This window comes from Cricetulus griseus (genome assembly GCF_003668045.3).
Source record: "Cricetulus griseus strain 17A/GY chromosome 1 unlocalized genomic scaffold, alternate assembly CriGri-PICRH-1.0 chr1_0, whole genome shotgun sequence".
Classification (NCBI taxonomy): Eukaryota; Metazoa; Chordata; class Mammalia; order Rodentia; family Cricetidae; genus Cricetulus; species Cricetulus griseus.
Window position 1 is genome coordinate 223,369,056 of NW_023276806.1, and position 23,702 is coordinate 223,392,757.

At 38.7% G+C, this 23,702-nt stretch overlaps 1 protein-coding gene across 1 annotated transcript in view; it reads right to left on the reverse strand.

Annotated features, from left to right (window-relative positions):
• Window positions 1-23,702, reverse strand: part of Cntnap2 (contactin associated protein 2) — a 1,481,094-nt gene that overhangs the window by 710,385 nt on the left and 747,007 nt on the right. The window contains exon 13 of the mRNA XM_035451404.1: window positions 4,552-4,752. Coding sequence (XP_035307295.1) covers window positions 4,552-4,752 — 201 coding nt within the window. The remainder of the gene's footprint in view (window positions 1-4,551; window positions 4,753-23,702) is intronic.

The window sequence follows — 23,702 nt, forward strand, 5'->3', positions numbered from 1 at the left end:
TGTTTGTGTCAGCTGTTCTACACAGTAGCTCACCTGGTTAGGAGAAACAGGGAGTGTGGGAAAGGACCCCGAAGAGTAGGCAGAAATCCGCTTTACAAAATCTAGAGACTGTTTCATCAATTGGATGAAAAACAACACTGTGTTAGTGTGATTTAGCTGAAAAAGCAGTCAATTATGTATGCCATTTTTAATTTACCTGGCCATAGAATCCCCATTCCTTTTAGTCTTCCCCAACATAAAGGACTTAAACAGGAGAGGCACAATGCGAGTTACAGTGTTTCCTAATGGTGGCTCATAAAACCACCTGTGAATGTTTGCTGTAAGCAGTCATTACTGAATCCCAACAAAATCCCAACAAAACCTGTGTGGAGGACCCAGTATTGCAATAAGCAGCCAGGAAAAGGGGATGCTTGTTTATCCTTAGACAGAAATACCTGAGGTTTCATAAGGGAATATTTGAAGCTATGCACTTTTATTCAAATTAGCAAACATCGATCAAGAACAGATCCTGTGTGAATGAAAGAATGATAGGGTATTTCAGCAGAAGAGGAGGCAGAAACAATGTAAGAAACAAAAGGGGATGAAGAACACCAGGAAGACAAGGCCCTTGCAATGAAGTGAACGAAGCTCGTATGAATCCATAGATTGAAACAGCCAGCAGAGGGACTCTAAGGATCTGCAGTGGATCCTGGCCATGTATTTTATAGCTTCCAGGCTAGTATTTTTATGGGACTGCTGAGTGTGTGTATGAGTGGGTGTCTGACCCTTGTACCTGCTCTTGGGATCTTTCCTTCCCTTGGCCTGTCTTGTGCAACTTTGAAGTGACTGTTTTGGTTTGTCATTTTATATTTTATTTTGTTATTTTTTTTTGCTACCTCCTAGAAGTCTGTTCTCTCTAATGAGAGACAGAAAGGGAGTGGATCCTGATGGGAGGAGGGCTTGGGAGGAACTGGGAGGACAAAAGAGAGATGAAACTGTTATCAGGAATGAAAATGGAATATGTTTCTAATAAAAGGGGGAAAGGAAAGAATAATAGGGTGTTTCAGAATTGCCTGGTATACATAATGACAATTTTCAAAAATAATTTAGGTACAATGACAACCTATCAATATCATAAACACAATCTTGGTTTCTCTGAAAACATAAGTAAAATACCTGTATTTATTTCAAAAGTTAAAAATTCACTTGATTTCCATCAAGTGGTTCTTTCTTGAAAAGGTCATCTTGAGGTCAAAGGAAAAAGTGTTTACTTAGAAAATGTAACTAATATACTATAAAACAAGTTCATTGTTGAGTTTGTCCCATGACTGCATTAAAATATCTTTACAAAATGCAACATAAGGAAGAAAGTTTTTATTTGGCTCACAGTTCAAGGCTAGAGTCCATAGTTTCAGGGAAGTTAAGGCAGGAGCTTGAAGCAACTAGTCCTATTTATCTACCATCAAGAGTTAGGAGGAATGAATTAACCCATACATGCTGGTGGTTAGTTTTCTATACTCATAGGCAGATCTCCTGCCTAGGGAATGCTGACACCCACAGTGGGGATTTCTTCCCTCAAATAAGTAACCAACCAATGTGATCGCCCACAGATGAACCTGATCTATATAAACTCTTTTTGATGCTCACTTCTGAAGTGATTCTAGATGTTTCAAGTTGACAGAATCATCACGTCTCTTCTTTTTCCTAAGTTTTGTATACAATATGTTATTTTTAAAGGAGAGTAATAGGTTTGTGAGATTCCTTGTGGCTGATAGGAAAAGTGAAGGAAAGAAGGAAGACTACCTATTAGACCAAGAGGAATAAAGGTCAGTTGCCTTAAAAAAGCCAAGTCAGTTCTCCTGATACCTAAATTGTATGTTATTGGCATACTTATTTGACAGCTCTAATGTATTTTTTTAAAAAAACTATTATTTTTTAATTACTAGACAAATTTGCTAATGAAACTTTGACTGTACTAATGAAGTACCAAGATTTCTTTCTGATGAACAATTTGTCCAACTTCTCTCTCATACCAGGACCGGAGACTAATTAACTGAAATCTGTGAACAGAGCCTCTTTGAGCAACATTCACTCATGAAACTGAGAAAAACAAGCTGACGAGATTAAGTAACAACTCTTTCTGTCCTTGGTTTTTCCAACGCCATTGGCTGATGCTTGCTAGCAATTGAAGGAGGTCCAATAAAAATTTCTGAGAGCAGTGAAGGGCAACAGAAACACCTGTTGGGCTATGTAGAATTCTCAAATTCTCAGAGTTGGTCTCCAGCCCATTCAGATTTGACATCATCTGACTACTCACCATGTGTCTGCTAGAACTGCCAAGCATAAAGCCATAGGCAGGCAGGAAGTTGAGCAAAGGGAATGCATCCCTTGTTCTTGGGATGAAGGAGGCCTAAGTTCAAGGAGCTGTCAGATTAAGTTTGTCATGACCAGGCCTCCTTGCCGTGTCTATGCATGGTGAATAGAGAGTGAGGAAAAAGAGACAGCAGACAGAGAGAAAGGAGAGTTAAAGACGAGAGAGACAGACACATAGAGAGAGAAAGTCTGAGGGAGATTGCAAGGGAGATGGGGAGAGATATCTTTTTGTTTTGTTTTGTTTTTGTTTTTTGAGACAGGGTTTCTCTGTGTAGCTTTGGAGCCTATCCTGGCACTCGCTCTGGAGACCAGGCTGGCCTTGAACTCACAGAGATCTGCCTGCCTCTGCCTCCCGAGTGCTGGGATTAAAGGCGTGCGCCACCAATGCTCGGCAGCGAGAGATATCTTTAATCTTCTTTAAGGCTCCAGTCCTGCTGGGATTAGGACATCCCCATTCTGACTACATTTAACATTATTATGTACTAAATGACCTATCTCCAAATGTAGCCACTTTGGGAACAAGGGCTTCCACATCTACATTATGGAGAAACACAGCTCATTTCATGACACTCAAAACAAATATGTACCCTCAACCTCATTTTAGATCTGCTATTCTGGAGTGGAGCCAGACAGTTCTTTCCTGACTCCTGTGTGTTGTTCTCAAGCAGGCTCAGGAACAAGCAGGCTCAGAAGGACAGGTCAGAGACTCAGCCCAAAGCATAGCTGATCTATGTGCTTACTTCCCAACCCAGGCTTTCTGACCAGCACCGGAAGGGCCATATCACATCTACTGCCATCTATTCCACAACACCAACCCGGGAACTTTTTTCTGCCTTTCAGTGACATATGACTTCAACATGACAAGCATAATCATCTTTCTGCCAAACAAAACAAGCCCTGATTTTCTAAACCTATCACCTTTATATTTTCAGATTTTACTCTCCTGGAGTCCATGGTGTACACTATAAACACCAGTGGCACAGAAAGAACACACAGTCATCTCAAAATCATCAAAAATTTATTTTTATCTCTAACTCTTCTCCAAAAGATGTAAAGATCTAACCCGGTATAGATTCAGGGCATCTCAAGCCCACTAGTCTTGGACACAATGCAATGTTATAATCTTGCTTATTAATTAAAAATGTACCTTTTATGTCTTTAAATGCCATAGACCTCATAGACATTCTTACCCTAATGTGTTAGAAACAACATGGAAAACTGAGGCAGGATAACAAAAGATCCATAGTAGAACATGATCTGTAATAGTTAGATTACATCCTTGAAAATTGTTCTTGCCACAAAAGGCAAGGTATGTACATTCAAATTAGCTTGATTTAGTTATTCTGCAATCGTATTTCAAAACATGCTGCACATGACAAATAGATAACGGTTTTACTTACTGTGTAAGATAAGCAAAGACCCACAAAGGTGTTCAGGTTCAATGAATCTCACAGCTGCAAATCTGAAAGCACTACTCCCCTCCCCCATTCCAGGCTCGTGGTGCTCATTTTTGCTTTGGTGTTATGGACCAAAGGGTGCCTATCTTTGCTTACATCTTAAATTTGGTGTCATGCCTCACCCCCAACACACAAGACTTTCTTGCAGAGAAGGTGTTTTCAGTATAACTTTGGGGGCCTTCTTTATTCTTTAAACCCCAGTCTTGTGCACACATATCCATGCATATAATATATATATATATATATATATATATATTACTGTCATGATAGAAACTTCAGGCTGGGTTTCTTGAGACAGATACTGTTAAATGACAGTTAAAAGCCCTGAAATCTCTCACTGCTTTATACCAGATTTCCTGGCAGACAGCCTTCGGAAGGCTTTCATCCCTGCATTAAAGACACCAGAGGAAACTCAAAGAACATCACTTGAAAACTCACAAGGAGCTCTGACAGACTTCTGCCCAAGGCAACTGCTTGATAAATGAGCATTAACACACCTTGTATATGTACATACAACTGAAAAAAATCCATAAACTTAAAATAATGGAATTGGTTTAAAACCAATGCATTCTGAGCTTCACTGTCGAAAAAACAATCCCAACCACAGGACTTATTTACAGCCATCTGCACATCGAAGACCGAACTGGACAATAAGATAATAAGCCACACCTGTTGGATTGTTCAGGCGATTACAAACACCAGCTGAGAAAGTAATTAAAAACAATGTTCCATCGCAGCATACCTGGGGTGTTCAACAACCTGGACATCCTGCAGAAGTAGGAGACGTACTGTTCACAGTATTCGGCACTGCTGGTGATGGCACTGATCTGGTCCATGGAGGCACTATAGATGAGCTGTGTCACCGAATACTTTTCTGGGTTGTAGCCCACCACTGTTGTCTGCATTTGTAAGTCATGAGACACTATGGTCCACACCTTGTCCTCTGTGGGCAGAGAAATAATTAAGACAGTGGCTCATTAGTACTCTGCTCTTTCAAATGTCAGAAGATAATTGAGCTACATTTTAGCTGCTGTTTCCATTAAACTGGTATAAAGGTGAGTTAAAGGGAGCAATCATGACAGTATTCTGTGCGTGTGTATGGTGCATTTGTGGTATACACACATATGTGGTATGTATGTGTGTTAAATGCTCATGTGTATATGTGTGCATGCCTGCCAGAGTAGAAAAACGTGTCAAGTGTTTTCCTCAATCATATTCTACTGTACTTTTTTTAAAAAAAGATTTATTTATTTATTATGTACATAGTATTATAGTTTCATATATGTCTGCAGGCCAGAAGAGGGTGCCAGATCTCATTGCAGATGGTTGTGAACCAACATGTGATTGCTGGGAATTGAACTCAGGACTTCTGGAAGAACGGCAAGTGCTCTTATCCCTGAGCCATCTCTTCAGCTCCCCCTACACACTGTACTTTTTAAAAAAATGCTTTTGTAGTATCGATCCATTAATATAACCAAGATCTGACTACTTTTTTTCTTTCATCACTTAATTGCAGTGAACTCACAAATAAAAACACCACTCTGCTAGATTAAGAAAAGCCACTCAAAGCCTAAACTCTGTACATCTGAATGGACTCTTATCTATTTAGAATAGCCTTTCTGAAGCAATGGAGCTTTGCATAGTTCTTATACTTTCATTTTAAATTATGTTTTTATTGACTTATCTACCATAAAAAAATCAATGGCAGAATTGAAGCTAGAAGAACAATTAGCTTTATGTCATCTTCCATAACTACGTGTCCTTTTATCTGTATTTTGTTCTTCCTTGTCACCGTGGACACAATACATACAGTTCAGGATCCACATGAGTGAGAACATGAGTATTTTTTCTTTTTATTTTATAGTTTGTGTCACTTTGCTTAATATTATATGTCCCAAGCCCACCCATTTTCCTGAAAATTTCATTTTTCATTTACAGCTATTCCATTTTTCAAATGTATCATACTTCCATTATCCCACCTTACTTTTTGAGATGGGTTCTCTTATGGAATGTGAAGCTCAGAACTTTGACAGGGTTGGCCAGCTAGCAAAGTCCAAGGATCTGCCTATTTGTATGCCCAATGTTTGGATTTCCTAAGACATATAGCCATCCCATCTTTTATATGGGTGCTCGGGATTTGAACCCAGGCCCTCTTCCTTTCATAGAAATTTCTCTTAGCTGATGTGCTATCTTCCTAGTGCTGTCTTTTTTATCTTAGATTTATGTTTTGCTTATAAGAACAAAGTAGAAAAATAATATTTTACTAAAATAATGAAAGACATTTCCCTGACAGAAAAGAGTATTGTTTCTGGTTGGGATTTTGACGTCTGTCTACAGTTCCAGTATGAAGCTCACTGTATGCCTACTCCTTCCTGATTTTGAAACCTACCACTTGCCTTCTGGTAACTCAATTATCTGAAGTGACCTCCATGCCATCAAACCATAGCCCTTCTTGAAAGCTCTATGCTTTTAACAGAATATGAACCATCCTTGTGAACAGATGTTCATTCACACTGGCATTTCTGACAAATGAGATACTCCCTTTTCTGATATTGAACTATCCCATACAGTGTGGAGTAAGGTGAGAGAATAATTATCATTGCGTTAGGGAACCTGGTAGTCTCAAAGAAAGAAAAGTGGAATCCATTATAAGCTTTATAAAATTAAATTAACTAAAACTCCTTCTCTATTTGAATTTTAATTGAAAACATCAGTATGAACCTAAGACAATATCTTTGTTTTGAAATGTTGACCTATGCATGAACTTAGTACAATAAAAAAATTTTCAGAACAAGATGCTATGCCTAATAACAAATGCCGCCATTAAATACTATTTGCCATTAAGAGAAGAAATTAGGATCTGTGAAGAAATAACTACTTTCTGGGCTGTAAATGAACGTGCTGAAAGGAGAGCCAAAGACAACCCATCATTCCAGAAACAAATATGCCATTGGATGTAGAGCAATTTAAAAGATCCTGTAAGAAAATAGGCATGGTGTACATGACTGTAACCCTAGAACCATGGAGGGCAGAGACAGGAGGATAACTGTGACTTGCTGCTGTTGGCCAAGCTTCAGGTTCAGGGAGAGGTCCGGTCTTAAGACAGTAAAGGAGAGAGTAATTGGTCAGAATGACCAATGCTCCCCTCTGACCTCCATATGCACAACATACAGACACATACAAGCACACATGAGCACACCACACACACTTAAAAAGAGTGACTATATTCAGCATAGGTAAAGGCAAAATGAAAGTAAAATTTAAAACTTTAAGGAAAATATACATATTGAAACTACAATTAAAGCTGGCATTAGTTATATTTGAGAAATTATTTATCCATAGTACAAAAATAAAATTTAATCCATATCTTCAACACTACTTCAAAAACTATTTCAATTGGATTAGAGTCTTAAGAGAAATGTGGACTTTCAGATAAACATAAGGAGACATAAAAGAATGTTTATATTATTTTTAAACAAGGCATAAAATGAGGGCATAATCATGGCAAAACCATGTGAGTTTGTTAAAAGTAAACTATCTTCATCATCGAACTATCAGAAGTAGTGTGAAAAGTTAAGCCCTGGATTAGAAGAGATATTTATAAAATATAGAAGCAACAAAGATCAGCACCTAGCTACATTAACAGAACCTAAAAATTATAACAGAAATAATCCAAAAGAAATGACAGGGATATGCATTTTTCCATCCAAAAGAAATGACATGGATATGCATTTTTCCAAGTGGATCAGAAAAGTGGGGCAATAAAACATGGGGAAATATACCTATGTCATAATCAGGGAAATACAAATTAAAACTACAGTGATTTTATTTTGTGTTTATCTGACTGGCAAAGCAAAACGTTTGATCTTACCTCAGTCAGAACAGCCAAGATCAATAAAACAAATGATAACACATGCCAACAAGGATTCAAGGAAAGTTGAACACTTATTGCTGCTGGTGGTAGTACAAACTGGTAAAGACACTACAGAAATCCTTAGATAACCAAAAATAGTTCTGCAATCACATACAATTGTATCACTTTGGGGCATTTACCCAAAGGGCTCTCATACTACTGCAGAGACACTTGTTCATCTGTTTTCTGCCGCTCTATTTATAAAGGCCAGAACTTGTCAACATCCAAGATATCCATGAAGTAATGAATGGACAATTAGCATGTGGTACATTTTTACACAGTAGAATATTATTCAGCTGTTAAGAAAAATGAAATTATAACATTTGCAGATAAATGGATGAAGCTAGAAACAATTATCCTGAATGAGATAACCCAGACCTAGAAAGACAAATGTTTAAGTTTTGGTTATATGTGGATGCTCGCTTTGCTTTAGATATACATATTTCATTTGGAATAACCACAGACATTAGATAGCTAGTAAGGACCAAAGAGGGAGGAGGAGATTTTTCAAGGAAAGGGATATAGAATATAGGGTTATAAGGAAATAAAAGGGAATCTAGAACAGGCGGATTGAATGTGGAGGGTGTGGGGGACAGACTAAAGTAGTTGATATGGAGAGGAATGACTAACCCTTAAATCCTTTTGAAAGCTCATATGGAATCCTACTACTATAGAATGTTCCTAAAATTTACATATACATAAATTATGTATATATTATGCATAAGGTATATGTATGTAGGTAGGTATGATGAATTTAAATGGAATCACCATATAATGAAGAAGATAATGCCCCAAATAGACATCTTTATGCCATCAAATGAAACCTCCAGGAATGGATTACATCTTAAGTTGTTGGCGGTCCCCAAACATCAAAAACTATTTCCAGTGCTATTGGCTACCACACACAACCTGATGATAAGGCCCTATTGCTGAAGACATTGCTTACTTAAAACATAGAATTTTGAAAAACAGAGCGGATTCCCAACTGGAAGCTTCACTAGTACTGGTTAGTGTATAGTGACAGGAGGTGCTATACAAGCTACTGGAGTAGAAAATAACCATCAATCCCACCCAGGTATGGAACCTGTGAGCTATAATAATGACCCGACTGCAAGATATACCAATTGATATTAAATTGTCACAATCTTAGAGTAGTAGCCAACCACATTTTGATTGAATTTAAGGCTCATTACATGATATGGAACCCATACCTGACAGTATGAATGAGGCCAAGAATTGATAGTTCATGGGTCCTATGGGGAAACCTACTATTTGTCTACTAAACAATCACAAAAACACAGTTACTCCTAATGACACACTGCTATGTCTGTAGATCAGTGCACTCCTCAACCCTCATCAGAGAAGCTTCTTTTTGTACCAGATGGAAATTAACAGAGACTCACAACTGGACAATGTGCAGAGACTGAGGGAATTTTGAATACTCAACCATAAATGGGGTGTCCTTATAAACCTTTATCCCCAAAGCTCTATGTGGAAGTTGGGGTTGAAAAGCTGTAAGAGGCAGAGGTTGTGGTCCATTTTAAGAAAAAAACAAACAAACAAACAAAACACCATTTTTAAGCCCAACAGGAATGATGCCTACATTCACTCACAGAGACAGTGACAGTGCACACATGACCCAAATAAGCTCCAGCAAGACAAAAATCTCAGCAAAGAGGTGGGGAAGTGGGCACAAAGCCATCAGGAAGCTATTTGCAAGTGAGAGCTGCTGGGAGAGGGGAAATCAGTATTTTTGTTGTTGTTGTTGTTGTTTCAATAGAGTGAAATTGAGTATATCAACCATGCTCAAGAGCAGGAGTAGTTAGCTGGCCAAAATAAATTGGACTCCATATTTTTTTTGTTTTATTATTTCTTTATAAAGATAGATGATAGATAGATAGATAGATAGATAGATAGATAGATAGATAGATAGATGAGAGAGAAGGAGAGAGAGAAAATGAACTTGGCTTGTGGAGGTAGAAGATCTGGGAGAAATGGACACAAAAGTATATATTTTTTACAGCTCATAATAGTTTTTTAAAGAAAGAAAATGCCTCCATCAGACTGGTCTACAGGCAAGTTTGTAGGACTTTTTTCTCAGTTAACAATTGGTATGGGGAGGCCTAGATTACTGTGGGTCATTTGATGGCTGGGCCGGTCTTAGATTATACCAGAAAGCAGGTTGAGCAAGCCATTGGAGCCAGTAAGCAGAATTTGTCCTTGGACTCCATTTCAGTTCCTGATTCCAGGTTCCTGCTTGGAGTTACTGCCTTGGCTTCCATCAGTGGACTGTGACCTGCTATATATTAGCTAAATAAGCCTTTCCTCTCCAACTTTCAATCAACAATGTGGCAGTATCTTGGATACTGATGAAATGTCCCAAACTTTTAAACCATGATTCTGACATCTCCTTTGTAAAACAACTTGCTAACAACTAAAAACCTGGAAGATGCATGTACCTTACAGTAGCAATTATTTCTAATTATGGATTCTAGAAACAATTTCAAAAATTTATATAAGAAAATATATTATAATTACACTTTGCTATAGTGAGTTTAGATAAAGCCTAAAAGTCTATTAGAAAGAATAAAAAATAAATTAATTGGAAGTATACAATCAAATATTACAATGCATTTTAAAAATAGATAAACTATAAGGTTTTGTTTACTGGTGTATGCTAACTTTGAAATAAAAAGAATGAATGTAAAATACAAATAAGAGGAATATTTGCATAGCTGTACTATATAAATCTGTATATTGACAGTGTGATGACATTGTCACAAATTTTAAGAACCAGGGCTATCTTAAAGAACTTTAAGAATTGGGAAAGGAGACCAAATTCAAATAATTTAAATTTTTATTCTTTATTATATTTCTTAGTTTTTGTTTTAGTTTTGTTACAGGGAATCAGAGGCTCTCAGACAGGAGGGTACCAGGTATACGTGTGGTCATATACATTTATGTAGGCAGAGCATCTATACTCATAAATTAAAAATAAGCAAGTCTTTAAAATAAAAAGGGAAAATGTTAAAACAAATAATGTATGCCTGGTTTTAGATAAATTTTATATAAATATTCAGATACACAAAATTAATTAGCAAATATTGGTCACTTAAAAAAAAACCTATGCGCAGTTTTCTGAAAAATTAACAAAATAACTCAGCTGCCACTTTTAGTTATTTGAAGAATTCACTTCTTTTTTTCTGTTTGGTTTTTCAAGACAGAGTTTCTCTGTGTTGCTTTGGGGCCTGTCCTGGAACTTGCTCTGTAAACCAGACTGGCCTAGAACTCATAGAGATCTGCCTGCGTCTGCCTCCCAAGTGCTGTGATTAAAGGTGTGCGCCACCAACAAGCGGTAAGAATTCACTTTTATAAGACTGTTTTACAAAACATTAAGATAGAAAGTTTCCACATAATGTAATACAAGGGTTTTAGTCATTTGTAACTGGATTCATTTGAGAACACCACCTATCTCCCATCATAAAATAAGTCACAGGCAAAATTTTTTTCAAGTTTTTTTCCCAATATTTATGACCCTGTTGTCTTAAATCATGATAGGCTTGCTGTCATTGTTTTTGTTTTCTTCCTCAAATACGCATTATGTGAGCCCTGCAGGCCTATGCTTTGACATTCTATACAATAGCTGGCTCTGGCTGTTTGGACAGGCCATAACCCAGCTCTGTATATCACTCAGGTGGTGTGAGCAGCTTTAATCACATGTTGAGAAATAAGGTATGCAAAGCAGATGGAACTCTGTGGGAAGCATTGAGGAAATGAGTTCCCAGGGCAGCTGATGCTTCCCCAGGTGGTGTGAAATGGTGATGAGTTTTCAGCTCACAATTCCAGGCCAAAGATGAATGGTGCATGAAGTACTGAGAGCAAGTTTAAATAACTGTAGCTCATTCTCACCCACCTGAAAACCAATGGGAACTCGGGTCTCTTTTTCCTTCCTTCCTTCCCTCCTTCCTTCCTTCCTTCCTTCCTTCCTTCCTTCCTTCCTTCCTTCCTTCCTTCCTTCCTTCCTTCCTCCCTCCCTCCCTCCCTCCCTCCCTCCTCCCTCCCTCTTTCTTTCTTTCTTTCTTTCTTTCTTTCTTTCTTTCTTTCTTTCTTTCTGCCTCTTTCCTTCTTTCCTGGATCTTATTAGCTATTTGTTCATGTTTGTGTTCCACTGGAGAGGTTCTGAAATTTTTTCCCCACTACACCTAGAATTGGTGACTGCACTTGTATCAACAAAAGCCTATCTTCTTTTTCATTATTTCCCCCATTGGTACAAATTCCTTTTGTGGTTATTTGTCGGTCAAGAGCTCATCTGCAGCTTGTGTGGTGGTGCATACCTGTAATCCTAGCCTTTGAGAGGCTGACACAGCCTATTTCAACCCAAAAAGGGAGTTCAATGGCAACTACGGGGGCATTCAGGCCACGTGGCAGGTGATGTCTCTCTTGATGCTTGTGCATTAGGAGAGTAACTAGATCTTAACCCAAATTGAAAGTTTGAAACAAAGGAAATATTACCTTGAGTCCTAGGCTAATGGTGCCTGTGGATACATGAGTATTTCACTCATTATCTAATAAGATTTAAAGACAAGGTCATAAGCATTTTGTTGAAAGGAATGATTATTCCCTTATTCTAAATATCAGCTCCACCACATTAAACCTTAGCTGCCTTTCAAAGATGCTATAGCTTTCAAGTTTGAGAACCCCTGTCTTATTCTTCCCTCTTTCTTCACAGATGGTCAGTCCCAAGGCTTCCTCCCTTGTACCAAGTACAGCTCATATTTTCAGTAATGTTTACATATCACATCCATCTGATGCACCAAAACACATGGCCTGCCTTGTCATTTACCATGGTGTATTTAACATAACCAGACACACAATCACTACCCTCTGGCATACTTATCAGTACTTATTTATGAAGTTCATTTTGTATTGTCTATATCTTCTCTCACTCTATAGTAAGAAGCTGGATTTACTGTGTCAATTGGTTTACTCTTTTTTTTTTATGCAAACAGCACGAGGCTTTATTATAGTTGTTTAACAAGCTAACCCCATATTAGCTCGGGTCTTTCATCCACTCACCATGGCAGATGGCTAGGAAAGACAGCTAGAAACATCTGCATAGAGATCTTATAGGGCAGTATAAGGGGAGTGTCTAGGGATACGCACAGGCTCAGGGTTGGTGTGCCTCCAGGCTTGGAGGGTTTGCCCTGTGTTGATTGGTCAACTGGTTGTTATGGCCCATAGGCCCTCTCAGGGTGGTTGCTATGCTCTGTGAGTCATTGCTGTGCACTTGTCCATAAAGCACACCCAGAGCCATAAAGCATAGCACCACCAGCTAACTTCTGATTGGTTCCTTGCCACAAGGTAGGCATCTGACCTCCTAATGACTAAGACAAGGTCAGACAAGCACTTGTTTGGCTATTATGGCTGCTGAAATGGAGAGCTGGTCCCTTCATTTCCCCATTTTCTTTCTTTCTTTTTTTTTTTTTTAGAAATTCCAATCATGGAATTGCTGTCTCTCCAGCGTCCCCATAAGGGAGTGAGAGATATTGGCATCCCCATGCAAGGGAGTTCCTTCTGACTTAGCATTTCAACCAGGGAAAATGGGCGACGTATTCTTTCCCATGCTACTTCATGCTGACTTTGGGACGAAGTTAGGGACCCAAGAAGGCTGAAATGCTAGTCAAAAGCAAAAAAGGGAATTTAGGCAATGGGGATTCCATCAGGAGCTTTGGGTTGGCAGACTCTGTTGCAGAGACAGGGGATGTCCACATCAGGTGGACTGGTTCATATCCACAGCAAATCTAGAACTCGCAGTCTACTTAGGAACAGCCTGTAGTCAGCAACTGATATACTCAGATGTGTCTGCCAGAAGCAGAAACCTGTTTAAGACATGTTTAAACTAGGAACAGAAGTTAAAACTTATTTACTGAAGCCCACAGTGCAGAAAAAGCAGATATCTGGATATCTGTTCAAACAGCAGGAACATATTTATAATTTTGAGTCCTAGCAAAAATACAGATTTGGTCTAACATCCTTCATCTGGAATGGTCGTGCTAGTCTTCGGTAGTACAGTGAATATTGTGCCAACATTATATAATAAGTCTTTTTGTTTATTTAATTTCTAACAACTCCTTTCATTGCTCCTGGACAGTCCTGTGAAATACTCATTTGAAGTGTAGATTTTGAGGCTGTAGGTTCCCACAAGAAAGCTCCATAACATTAAGTTAAAAACAGAAACAAAACAAACAAAAAACAAGACACCCACATAGAAAGTCTGCATAAGTAGCACAATGAAAGCAATTTGAACTTCATAATTTGATGACAGTAACATCCATCAATTGAATCCAGAGATTCCTATGGTTTTTCAATGCTTTACAATATTTATAAGATATTGAACTGTAAGAATTTGTGAAAGAACCAAACAAAATCATGTTTAAGATGCAATGCCATTGCCATCACCATTTTCTTTTTTTCTTTTCTGGTAACATCGTTGGGTGCTCAAAGTCAGTCTCTCCTCCTCACAATTAACCAAGTAGTAAGCATCTCAGTTTCTGTTCACTGCACAGAATGCTCTAGGCCTAGTTCCAGCGAGGCTCTGGTGTGTGAAGATTGGCACCAACTGAAGAGTTAAGAAGGGAAACAACAAGAGGACTGCTAGGGTAATCCAAGCAATGGCATTTAACATATCACACATCCAAAACCACTCTAACTTAGACAGAGTTCTTCAGTATATGTAAAACCTATGTAAAAGCTCACTTGATCGTTGAAGAGTTTATTTTTAGTTGGCAGTGAGCTAACCTGAGAAATTAAACCTGTTCCCACTTCCATCTGAAATTCTTTTGTTATGGTCAGGGATCCCTGCTGAGATTTCTAGGTGCTTATATCCAATACCTTTGTACTTTAAGGGAATCTGTACCTTACTCTCCTGTCTTGCTTTGTTCTCTCAAAAATCACACAGTTGAACATTCTTGCTTGGTTTGGTCTAGCAGAGCAGTCTCCTAAGGCGGCCCTTCCTTTCACCTTGACCCTCAGTCCCCGTCACCTCTGCACATGGGAAGCTGCAGCCCAGAAGAGAGGTCTTACAGTGTTTTGGATCTAAGTGGCTTCCCCTTGAGAGGCTGGCACCTCCTCCTTCCTCCATCCCAGCCACCAGGCTCAGTTAAAAATTTCTTGATGAGACAGATGACATTTTTCACCTTGGAAGAAAATCCCTAAATAATCAACTCCTCTAAGTATCTAATTTTCCCCATTAAGTCAGTTTCTATTCACTGGAGCAGCCTCCATTGTGAGGAACATTAGCAAGACAGGCTGACAGATTACATTCCTTAGTGAGCATAATTAGCTAGAAATAACTTTTTAGGGAAAGAAAACCCTTCAGATAGCTGGGTGAACATATTCAAGGGACTCGAACTGGTGTTATCACCTTAATTATAACAGAAGTACAAATGTATTAGGTGATTTTTCTTTCTCCCTTTATCTTTCCCTTCCTCTCCTTTTTCCCCAGCAAATTTTACTCACCCACTAGAGAGATGGTCTCACTTGGCCTGGCATTATTTTTTTTTAGTCTCCTAGCACTCTACACCTAAGTGCTTGACTAGAAAATACTTGCTTGCCTTCCAATTCCTCAATGTCAGACCAAAGGAAGATGTTTTGTCTGCATTCTGCTTCCCCAACAAACTGCTTACCTCCTGTCTCCATTTCTGATTTTGTATTGGTGACATATTTCATACAGCTGCCTCTATGGATGATACCTGAGGGCAATGGTGGTGTCATTTTAATTGCATAGTCCTTGTTCACTGTATTAATGCTTCATATTGGAACTTGTTTTCAATAAATACTTGCTGAATAAAAGGAGTGGTGTTGAAAATAACACTGTTAAAGGCACCCTGCTCAGCTAACTGATCACCTAAGCGCCAGGTAGACAGATACAGAATTCACTGTAAGTGTAAGGCACACCATCATTTCCCATTAATGCCAACAAATCTCTGATCCATCTATTTGAAAAAATATGTTGTTTTGGAGAAACATGTTGAAGAAAACAAGAGAGCTCTTCATTTTTGTTTGGACATTTCATCATGTTTGCAACATTAATAAGATTCGTTAATTCTAAGTGGCAATTATTTCTGCAACCTACAGGGTACCCATGACTCTTAGGTAAGAAAGTAAACTTTTGGTCTTTTTTACTATTTTTATTTTCAAATAAAGTTGTTTTTCTAAAGTACTAGGAAACATTTGAACAAAACTTGTAAATAAGTAGGGTGATGACTCTACTTATCAGTAGCCAACTGAGCAGGCTGACCTATATACTAGAAGGCCTGGAGAGTTGTCAGAAGTCCTTGGTCTGACTTGTTACTCATAGGCAAGGGAATGGCAGGTGCATAACAGTCACTATTATCACATACAAAAGAGAGTATGAGAGGGAAAAGGGGGAAAGAAATAAAGAAGAAGGAAGGGAGAGTGGAGAAGAAGGAAGGATCAATAAATCAAAAGATCATAGAAATAAAAAGTGATAAAAATAATGAACTCCCAATTATTTAATTTAGACTAGAGGCAGAATGAATGATAGAAAACAATGAACTAGAGGTTATAGGATTTGGAAGTAATAGACACTATGCTATGAATTTGGAATCACTTAAAAAAGAAAGGGATATTTTCCCCAACTAAAAAAAATATGTCTCATTTGTAGGTGGTAGCTTATAATCTTCGAATATTTGTGATTAAATACCCAGAGAGGTCAGGAAATGACTAAGAGGCCAGGGGGAGATGGCTTCCAAAGGAAAGGAGATAGAAAAGATAAAAAGTATAATGGAGTAAAGAGGGTTAATGGAATTGGAGGCTAAATTGGAGCAGGAGAGGGGAAGACAGAGTATACGCAGCCTGGCAAGTCCAAGCCAGACCAAATCCCTGCATGAACCTGGGGGTTGAGCAGAAAACTCCACCCCAGTAGCAACCTTTCACTGTTGGGAAATGGAGAGACAGTTTTTTCTGAGACCATAACCCCTGGTAACTTTACTATACTGCAGTGTAAGGCCACACAGCCAAGAAGATTTGGGAAGCACAAATGAGTAGGGTGTTGGTAGTGCACGCCTTTGATCCCAACACTTGGGAGGCAGAGGCAGGAGAATCCCTGTGAGTTCCAGGTCAGCCTGGTCTATAGAGTAAGTTCCAGGAGACGTTCCAAAGCTACACAGAGAAACCCTGTCTCAAAAAGCCAAAAAAAAGTGATAAAAATAATCAAAAGGACACTAAATTGGAAGTGTATAGAAAGGGAGTAGATTTGAGGAGAGTTGGGATAGGGAGTTGAATATGATCAAAACATGTATGAAGCTTTCAGGGAACTAATAAAATAATTTTAAATGTGGTATCAGATAAAATGATCTCTAAGGCTACTTTCAACTACAGAAGCTGAACGTGTTCTTCACTAAAATGTGCTTACTGTTGAGAACAGACCGTGGCCAGCCCTATGCTACTGTTTATTGTATACACTGGTGGCTTTTCAGGCTCTGCTTTGCCCCAACAGTGTCCAAGCAGTTTTTCACTCCATTTGTGAATGGGGGACGGCTGTGTACCTGGGTGGATGTACACATGGTATCATCTACACAGCACAGGTTGAAGGACTTATTACTTTGAGTAACAGTGTGTTGATTTATGACTTTCTTTCCTCTGTTCCTATAAAAATTTCATGAAACTGTTACCACATTGGAACATGGAATTGGGGGTACCTTAAATACTAAATCTATGTTCCTGACTCATAGTCATTTATATTTGACTCCAGAATAAACTATCTCTGATCTTCTTTGGGAGGAGAGTTTGTTTTCTCTTTCTGTTTAAAATTGTCACTATAAAACCTCAGGATGAAGGGAAGTTTGCCTAGAGAAACATTACAAGTACTTGGAGGACATATGATGACATCGTAACGTTAAGAGTTTACTCTCAATAGTGGCTACACAATTGGTCCTCAAATCCTGTTAATATCAGGAAACATAAAATCAGATAGTGTTGGTCTCTCAGAAGAATGTTGCTCTACATTTGTTGACATATTATTATCCACAAGAAATCTAACATAGTACTGATCAAACTTTTGTATTGCTGCACTGGAAAGAGCAATGAAAACTGTGGCAAACTTAAAACACGAAGGATATGGCTTCTTCCCTGAATAAAGCACAAAGAATTGAGATGACAAAGCAGAAGACGGAAAAGACCATACACAGAAAGGAAATCAATGTGTACACTTCAGTTGAAAGCTAATCAAATAAATTATACATTAAAGGAATTAAGAAATGACTGAGAGAATACAAATCAGGGGCAGACATTTAAGGATCTTTAAATTGTTTTTAAATATAAAATGCCAGTGCAGGAATACTTTATAATAAAGAACAACTCTTAAGAGACACATGGTAAACAAAAATATTTACTGATATCAGGAATTTTCAATTTCATGGTGACAAGGGTAAGAAGATAAATTGGAATGAGTTTGGCTTTGAATAGAAGTATCTAAAGTGGAATAACTGAGAGAGGTCTAAGACATTAGGTCATGTTTTCTGATTTTGCATATTTATAGTTGTCAAAAAGGAAATCTACCTTTCTAATAATAATCAGGAGAACCAGGTTTAGTAGTTCATATCTGAGATTCCAGTACTCTGGAGGAGTGACTTCAAGGCCAGCCTGGCATACACAACAATACCTGCCTGACGAAACATAATTAGTAATAATAACCAATAGATTATTGCTTTGTCCTTCATTCTTTTAACTGAAAATGATTAGATTAAGACAACCAATGTAAAATGATCAAATACATTTTAGAGCGAGTGGATGTTTATTTTAGGATTATATCGGCCAGTGAAAGAATGAGATGAAGAGAGGCAAGGAAATAGAAAAGGAACAAAAGAGGAGGGAGATTAACAAGTCCCACATGGCAGAACTGTGTCCCTGAGGTCTGACCCAGAGAGCCAGGGGAAGGCAGACAGCCTGGCCAGAGAAAAGGATAGTCTAAGCAAGAATCTGGCTTCTCTCCTTGGAACAGCCCTCAAACTCCAAACCATTTCACAACTTTAAATAGGCAAGGAAATCAGAGGAACTATCTGGAAGTTTATTGGGACCCAGCCATGGTGATTTGGGTGTGGACTATCTTTGACTGTGAACTATTCATTACAAAGGCTGACTCTAAACAGGTGCAATAGTGAGTATTGGGCCCATAGGGTTTCTATTTGGAATAAGAGCCTCCATAAGGCAAGTTTGCTAACCTAGTAACAAAAAATGACAAGCAAACAATTAATAATAATGATAACAATAAAAATAATAGTAGTAATAGTAATAATAATACAACAGAATGATAAATAATAATGCAACAAAATGACTAATAATAATAATAGGAATTAAAGAAGTAAGACACCTTGCTCTCCCAGAAATTTTGTCTGCTAGAGTGCACTGAGAGCTGACAATGTGCTGGGAAGAAATGAAGCTATAAGACAGATCAGTAGAGGATGACAGAGGGGGATTTAGCACTCCCACATCTAGGACATGTTCCAATTTCCTGCATGAAGAAAGAATAATGATCTAAGTATATAGGTATATGACACACATTTCCAGTTCTGTGTGCATGCAGATTTAAATTCTAAAATTTAGTTATCCCAGCCACCATTGTGTTAAGGTTGTTCTCAGATACTGAAAACCCTGAAACATTATCAGAAAGGCATTGGATATGCCTTAACACACAGGGCTGAATAATACTACCCCAAAGTTGTGCCCACATAAGACCTGTAAATAAGACTTTACTTGGAAAAAGCTTTCCTAATGATGTGGTCAAGTGAAGCTGAGGCCATACATAAATTAAGGGGAGCCATAGTCCAGTGAGTAGTGTTTTACTGATTGATTGACTGATTGATTGATTGATTGAGGATATGTGCACATGTGGAGATCAGAAGACATTTTAAGCATTCAGTTCTCTCCTTCTACCATGTTGGGCACAGGAAATGAATTCAGGTTTTTAGGGTTGGCAGAAAGTGCCTACCCTTTGGTCACATCCATAATCCAAGTGTCCTTATAAGAAGTGGGAAGTTGGTGCATGGGCAGTGATGTGGCATGTCCTATAAGCTGCAAAATATATGTGTTGCATTCATTGGTTTTACTGGCTGCTAACATCAAATTGCCTATGTTAAATACTGTTGTTGTATACAGAAACCCTCTGTGCTATTCCAGGCTCCAAGTAGCTCCCACACTGCCTTTCACTTATACACAATCACTGGGGAGCTCCCAGGTATCAAGGTGTTTGATCTCTTGGCTCTGGGAATGCTCAGCTTGAAGGCTCAATTTCCTATGGAAAGGATAAGGGAGCCAAAGGAAGGATCCAGAGACACTGGGGCTACAGCAAGAAAATCAATCATCTGATCAGAGACCTAGGACAAGCTTTATTGAATTCCAGGGAAATCACATTTACAAACCTGAATCTTAACTCCTTTTTTTTGTTCATTGGAGCCTTGGTTGCTTCTTAAGGAATGTAAGTAAATGTGGGACCATATTTAAAAGATGGCAGTTTTAACTGTGTGGGAAAACACTTGGAAAGAATCCAGGGTCATTTCAAACCTAACTCTTCAACGTGTGGATAAGTTCAAGTTATTCCTTCAACTAGCAAGTTCTGCTTATGATGGGTCCCCAGACAGTGGGTTTGTCAGTGATGAATAAGATAGCCTTGGCATTGATTTGCAGAGAATACAATAAAGATGAAAGGAGAAAACTAAAGAAAGGATTCAATGGACACATGCATGATTTTCCTAAAGAGAACAGTTGGCAACTGAAATCTCAGAAGGATCCCTGTAGGCTGAACATGACTGGTTCTGAGCAAGTGACATTTGAACTGTTCCTAAAAGGCTGAAGAGCAGGTCCTGGAGGGTATGCTGGAGTGGGAGCTGGGAGCACAGGGAGCACAAAGGAACAAGCGGTGCACAGGTCCTCAGGGAATAACAGGTAGGTAGATTCCACAATTGAAGAAACAAAACCTGGTTCATCCTAGGTTCATGCTGGGGAGTCATTCTCTGCAAGATTTCAGGCCCAAGAAACAACACAATGTGTGCTAAGGAGCCTGGAACCACATGAACTTGTAGAAATGTGATGGTAGCTAATGTTCAGGTAATGATTGCATAGGTAGGTTATGTAGGTCTGAAACAATTTTGGTAATAAAGGGGAAGGGAATTATAGACTTATGCCAAGGAAGAACTAGGTAAGAATCTGGGGTCCTGCATTCGGTGACAGGGAGATGGATGGGTGGAGCTGAATGAAATTCTGGGGAGCAGACAAAGAGACAAAATCCTAACTTAGGTGAGAAAGAATATTGCAGGGAGAATAAGGCAATTCAATCCTGGGTGATTCTGACTCTCCTCTACCTCAGCCCCCCCCCCCCAGCAGTCAAGGCTTCTGAGAGAGATGCAGGCTGGGTAAAGAGGCAGGCAGGGAAAATCACTGGAGGAATTGAGCAGAGAGAATGCTGCATCCCATGAACAAGTGCAGGGCTTTAATTGGAAGAGCATTTTTGAGAAGCAAGATAAGGCTCTGAGTTATTAAGAAAAGCAAGATGAAGAATACTCTTGAGGAGATCATTTGATGCCATCGAATACATTATTTCAAACAAGACCATGCACATATTTCAAAACACCTAACATTTCTAAATATTGGTATAGAAGTCCTGAAACTTTTTTGGTATGTAAGTATGGGTTACATTTTTGATAAGGAAACATTTATACCCAGAATGATATAATATTTCCAAAAAGATGCTTCCTTGGAGTTTGAAAAATAAGGCAGGACAATAGAATTCCATACATATATTGATTAATCATTTGAATGAAAAGGTTAAGGGATGGGTAAAAAGGTCTCAGCTATTAAATCCAGGCATGTATCTCAAAGTGGAGGAGGGTATTCATAAAAGACAAAGGACTATAGCTGTTAGCTGAATGTGATTGACATAGTGAGAATAAATGACACAGGATATTTACAATCTCCTTATTTAAAGACACTGGTGTTTACTCTGTCTTGTATCCTTACAACTCAGTCTTAGCTCCCTGTTACAGGCTATGTCTTACCTATATTCTGGATTTTGACAAGCTCAGACAGGAGGTATCATCTGCCATTTTTCCTACTGTGTGGCAAGAACTTTATTTCAACCATTTCTCCCTTTGAGCACATGGTTTCTTACTTTCTGCTCAGTTTAATTTATAATATGTCACTTGAGGGGTTCATGGAAAATCTCTCTGTGAAATTGCTAATTTTCTAGGTCTTTCCTAATGCCTAAACAGAAAGAAGTCAGTGTTGAGTCATAACTCTTAGTGATATATTTAGCCTTCTTTTCTGGAGCTAGCTTAAGACCTAGGAGAGATGGGAGAAGGAAATGACCAGGAAAGGAAGCCAATTGGCTAGCAACTCAATAATGCTCTTGTGGTATCGTAACTGATAAGTCAGTCTCCAGTTTGCTCTTTGCTAATCCATAACTATGTATCCAAGGCTACCTTCCAAAGCTATGTGTTTGTTGGGTAAATCTTTCTTGGAAGTATATGTGAAACACAGATGATAGCCAGGGGACTGTGGGAACCTCTCTTGCTAGCAGACACTGTGGCTAGCTCCTGGACCACAGCCTGGAGTGAAGATAAGAAACAGGGCCTTTGGAGGTAAATCCCATCTTGCCTTTTAGAGTCCTCTCATAGATTAGGAGGTATTTTATGCTCCACCATGTCAGTGCCATCTCTAACATGGGTAATAGAGAGTGAGTACCTGTCCAGATTATTGTTGTTTCAGAAATAAAGAAGGTAAAATGTGAACATATTAGGCAGCTTCCACCAGGCACTCACTAAATATCATCATGGTTTAGCCTCCTGTTCCTTACCAATCTATAAAATTAATAATATTAACGCTGGGTACCCTAAATAGTTTGAAAAGTTTCCCCTTCAAAAGCTCTTCAATTTTTTTTTTTTTAATTTGGGAATCCCATACATGCATACATAAAATGTGTTTTAAACAAATCTACTCCCCTATTCCTTCACTTCTAATTTCTCCTGTACCATTCTACTGCTTTTTCCCTCTCAACACCATGTGCTGTTTTTAAACCCACTGAAAATCCTCTCTCTCTCTCTCTCTCTCTCTTTCTCTCTCTCTCTCTCTCTTTCTCTCTCTCTCCCTCCCGTGTGTGTGTGTGTGTGTGTGTGTGTGTGTGTGTGTGTGTGTGTGTGTGTGTGCTCGTGCCTGTATGTGAGCTTATGTGTATGTGCCTGTGGACTGTCAAGTAGAGCATGGGTAATCTTAGGGGATGTTTCCTTGAAGAAAATTTAACCCTCTTCGATCTTGATCTCACTGAATGCCTTGGCTCACAGTTGGAATCCATGCAGAATAACACATACCTAATACCAATGCTATCGATATACTCTAAGCACTGGACTAACTAGTTTCCCACTGAATCCAACCAGAACTTTCCATAACCTATAAAGTGAGTGCTTTACAATAGAGGAGATGGAAGCTCCCAACGTCTAAACAATATATAAGGTTAATGGGGCCTAGGTAGTAAAAGGAATGGAACCCAGGTCCTTCTGGCATCAGAACCCAGAGACAAACTGACCCAAATTTAAAACAATCAGGCTGCTTTATATGTAGTTTACTCCGCAGGCTTCCTAGAGGAAGAATAATTAGTACACTAACCAAGGTTCCTGTCTTTTTCTTGCTCAAGTGAAAACAGGTCTGCTTATACTAAATGATCAATAACATCCTGATCATCTTTGGAATTGAAGTTCAATTATCTGACAAGGAAGGGATAAGCAACACACAGAAGATGCAAGGGATGGCTTCCATAACCCACATTTATTGCTTCATTCTTTTCCTTAAATCATAATGTCTGTTTATTTATGCATTTTTCCCTCAGCGAAAGTCATTCTGTACGTGCACCTCAAGGGCAATGCTTGATCTGTTGGGGATCTAGAAAAGTAAAGACATTTATATGACACCAG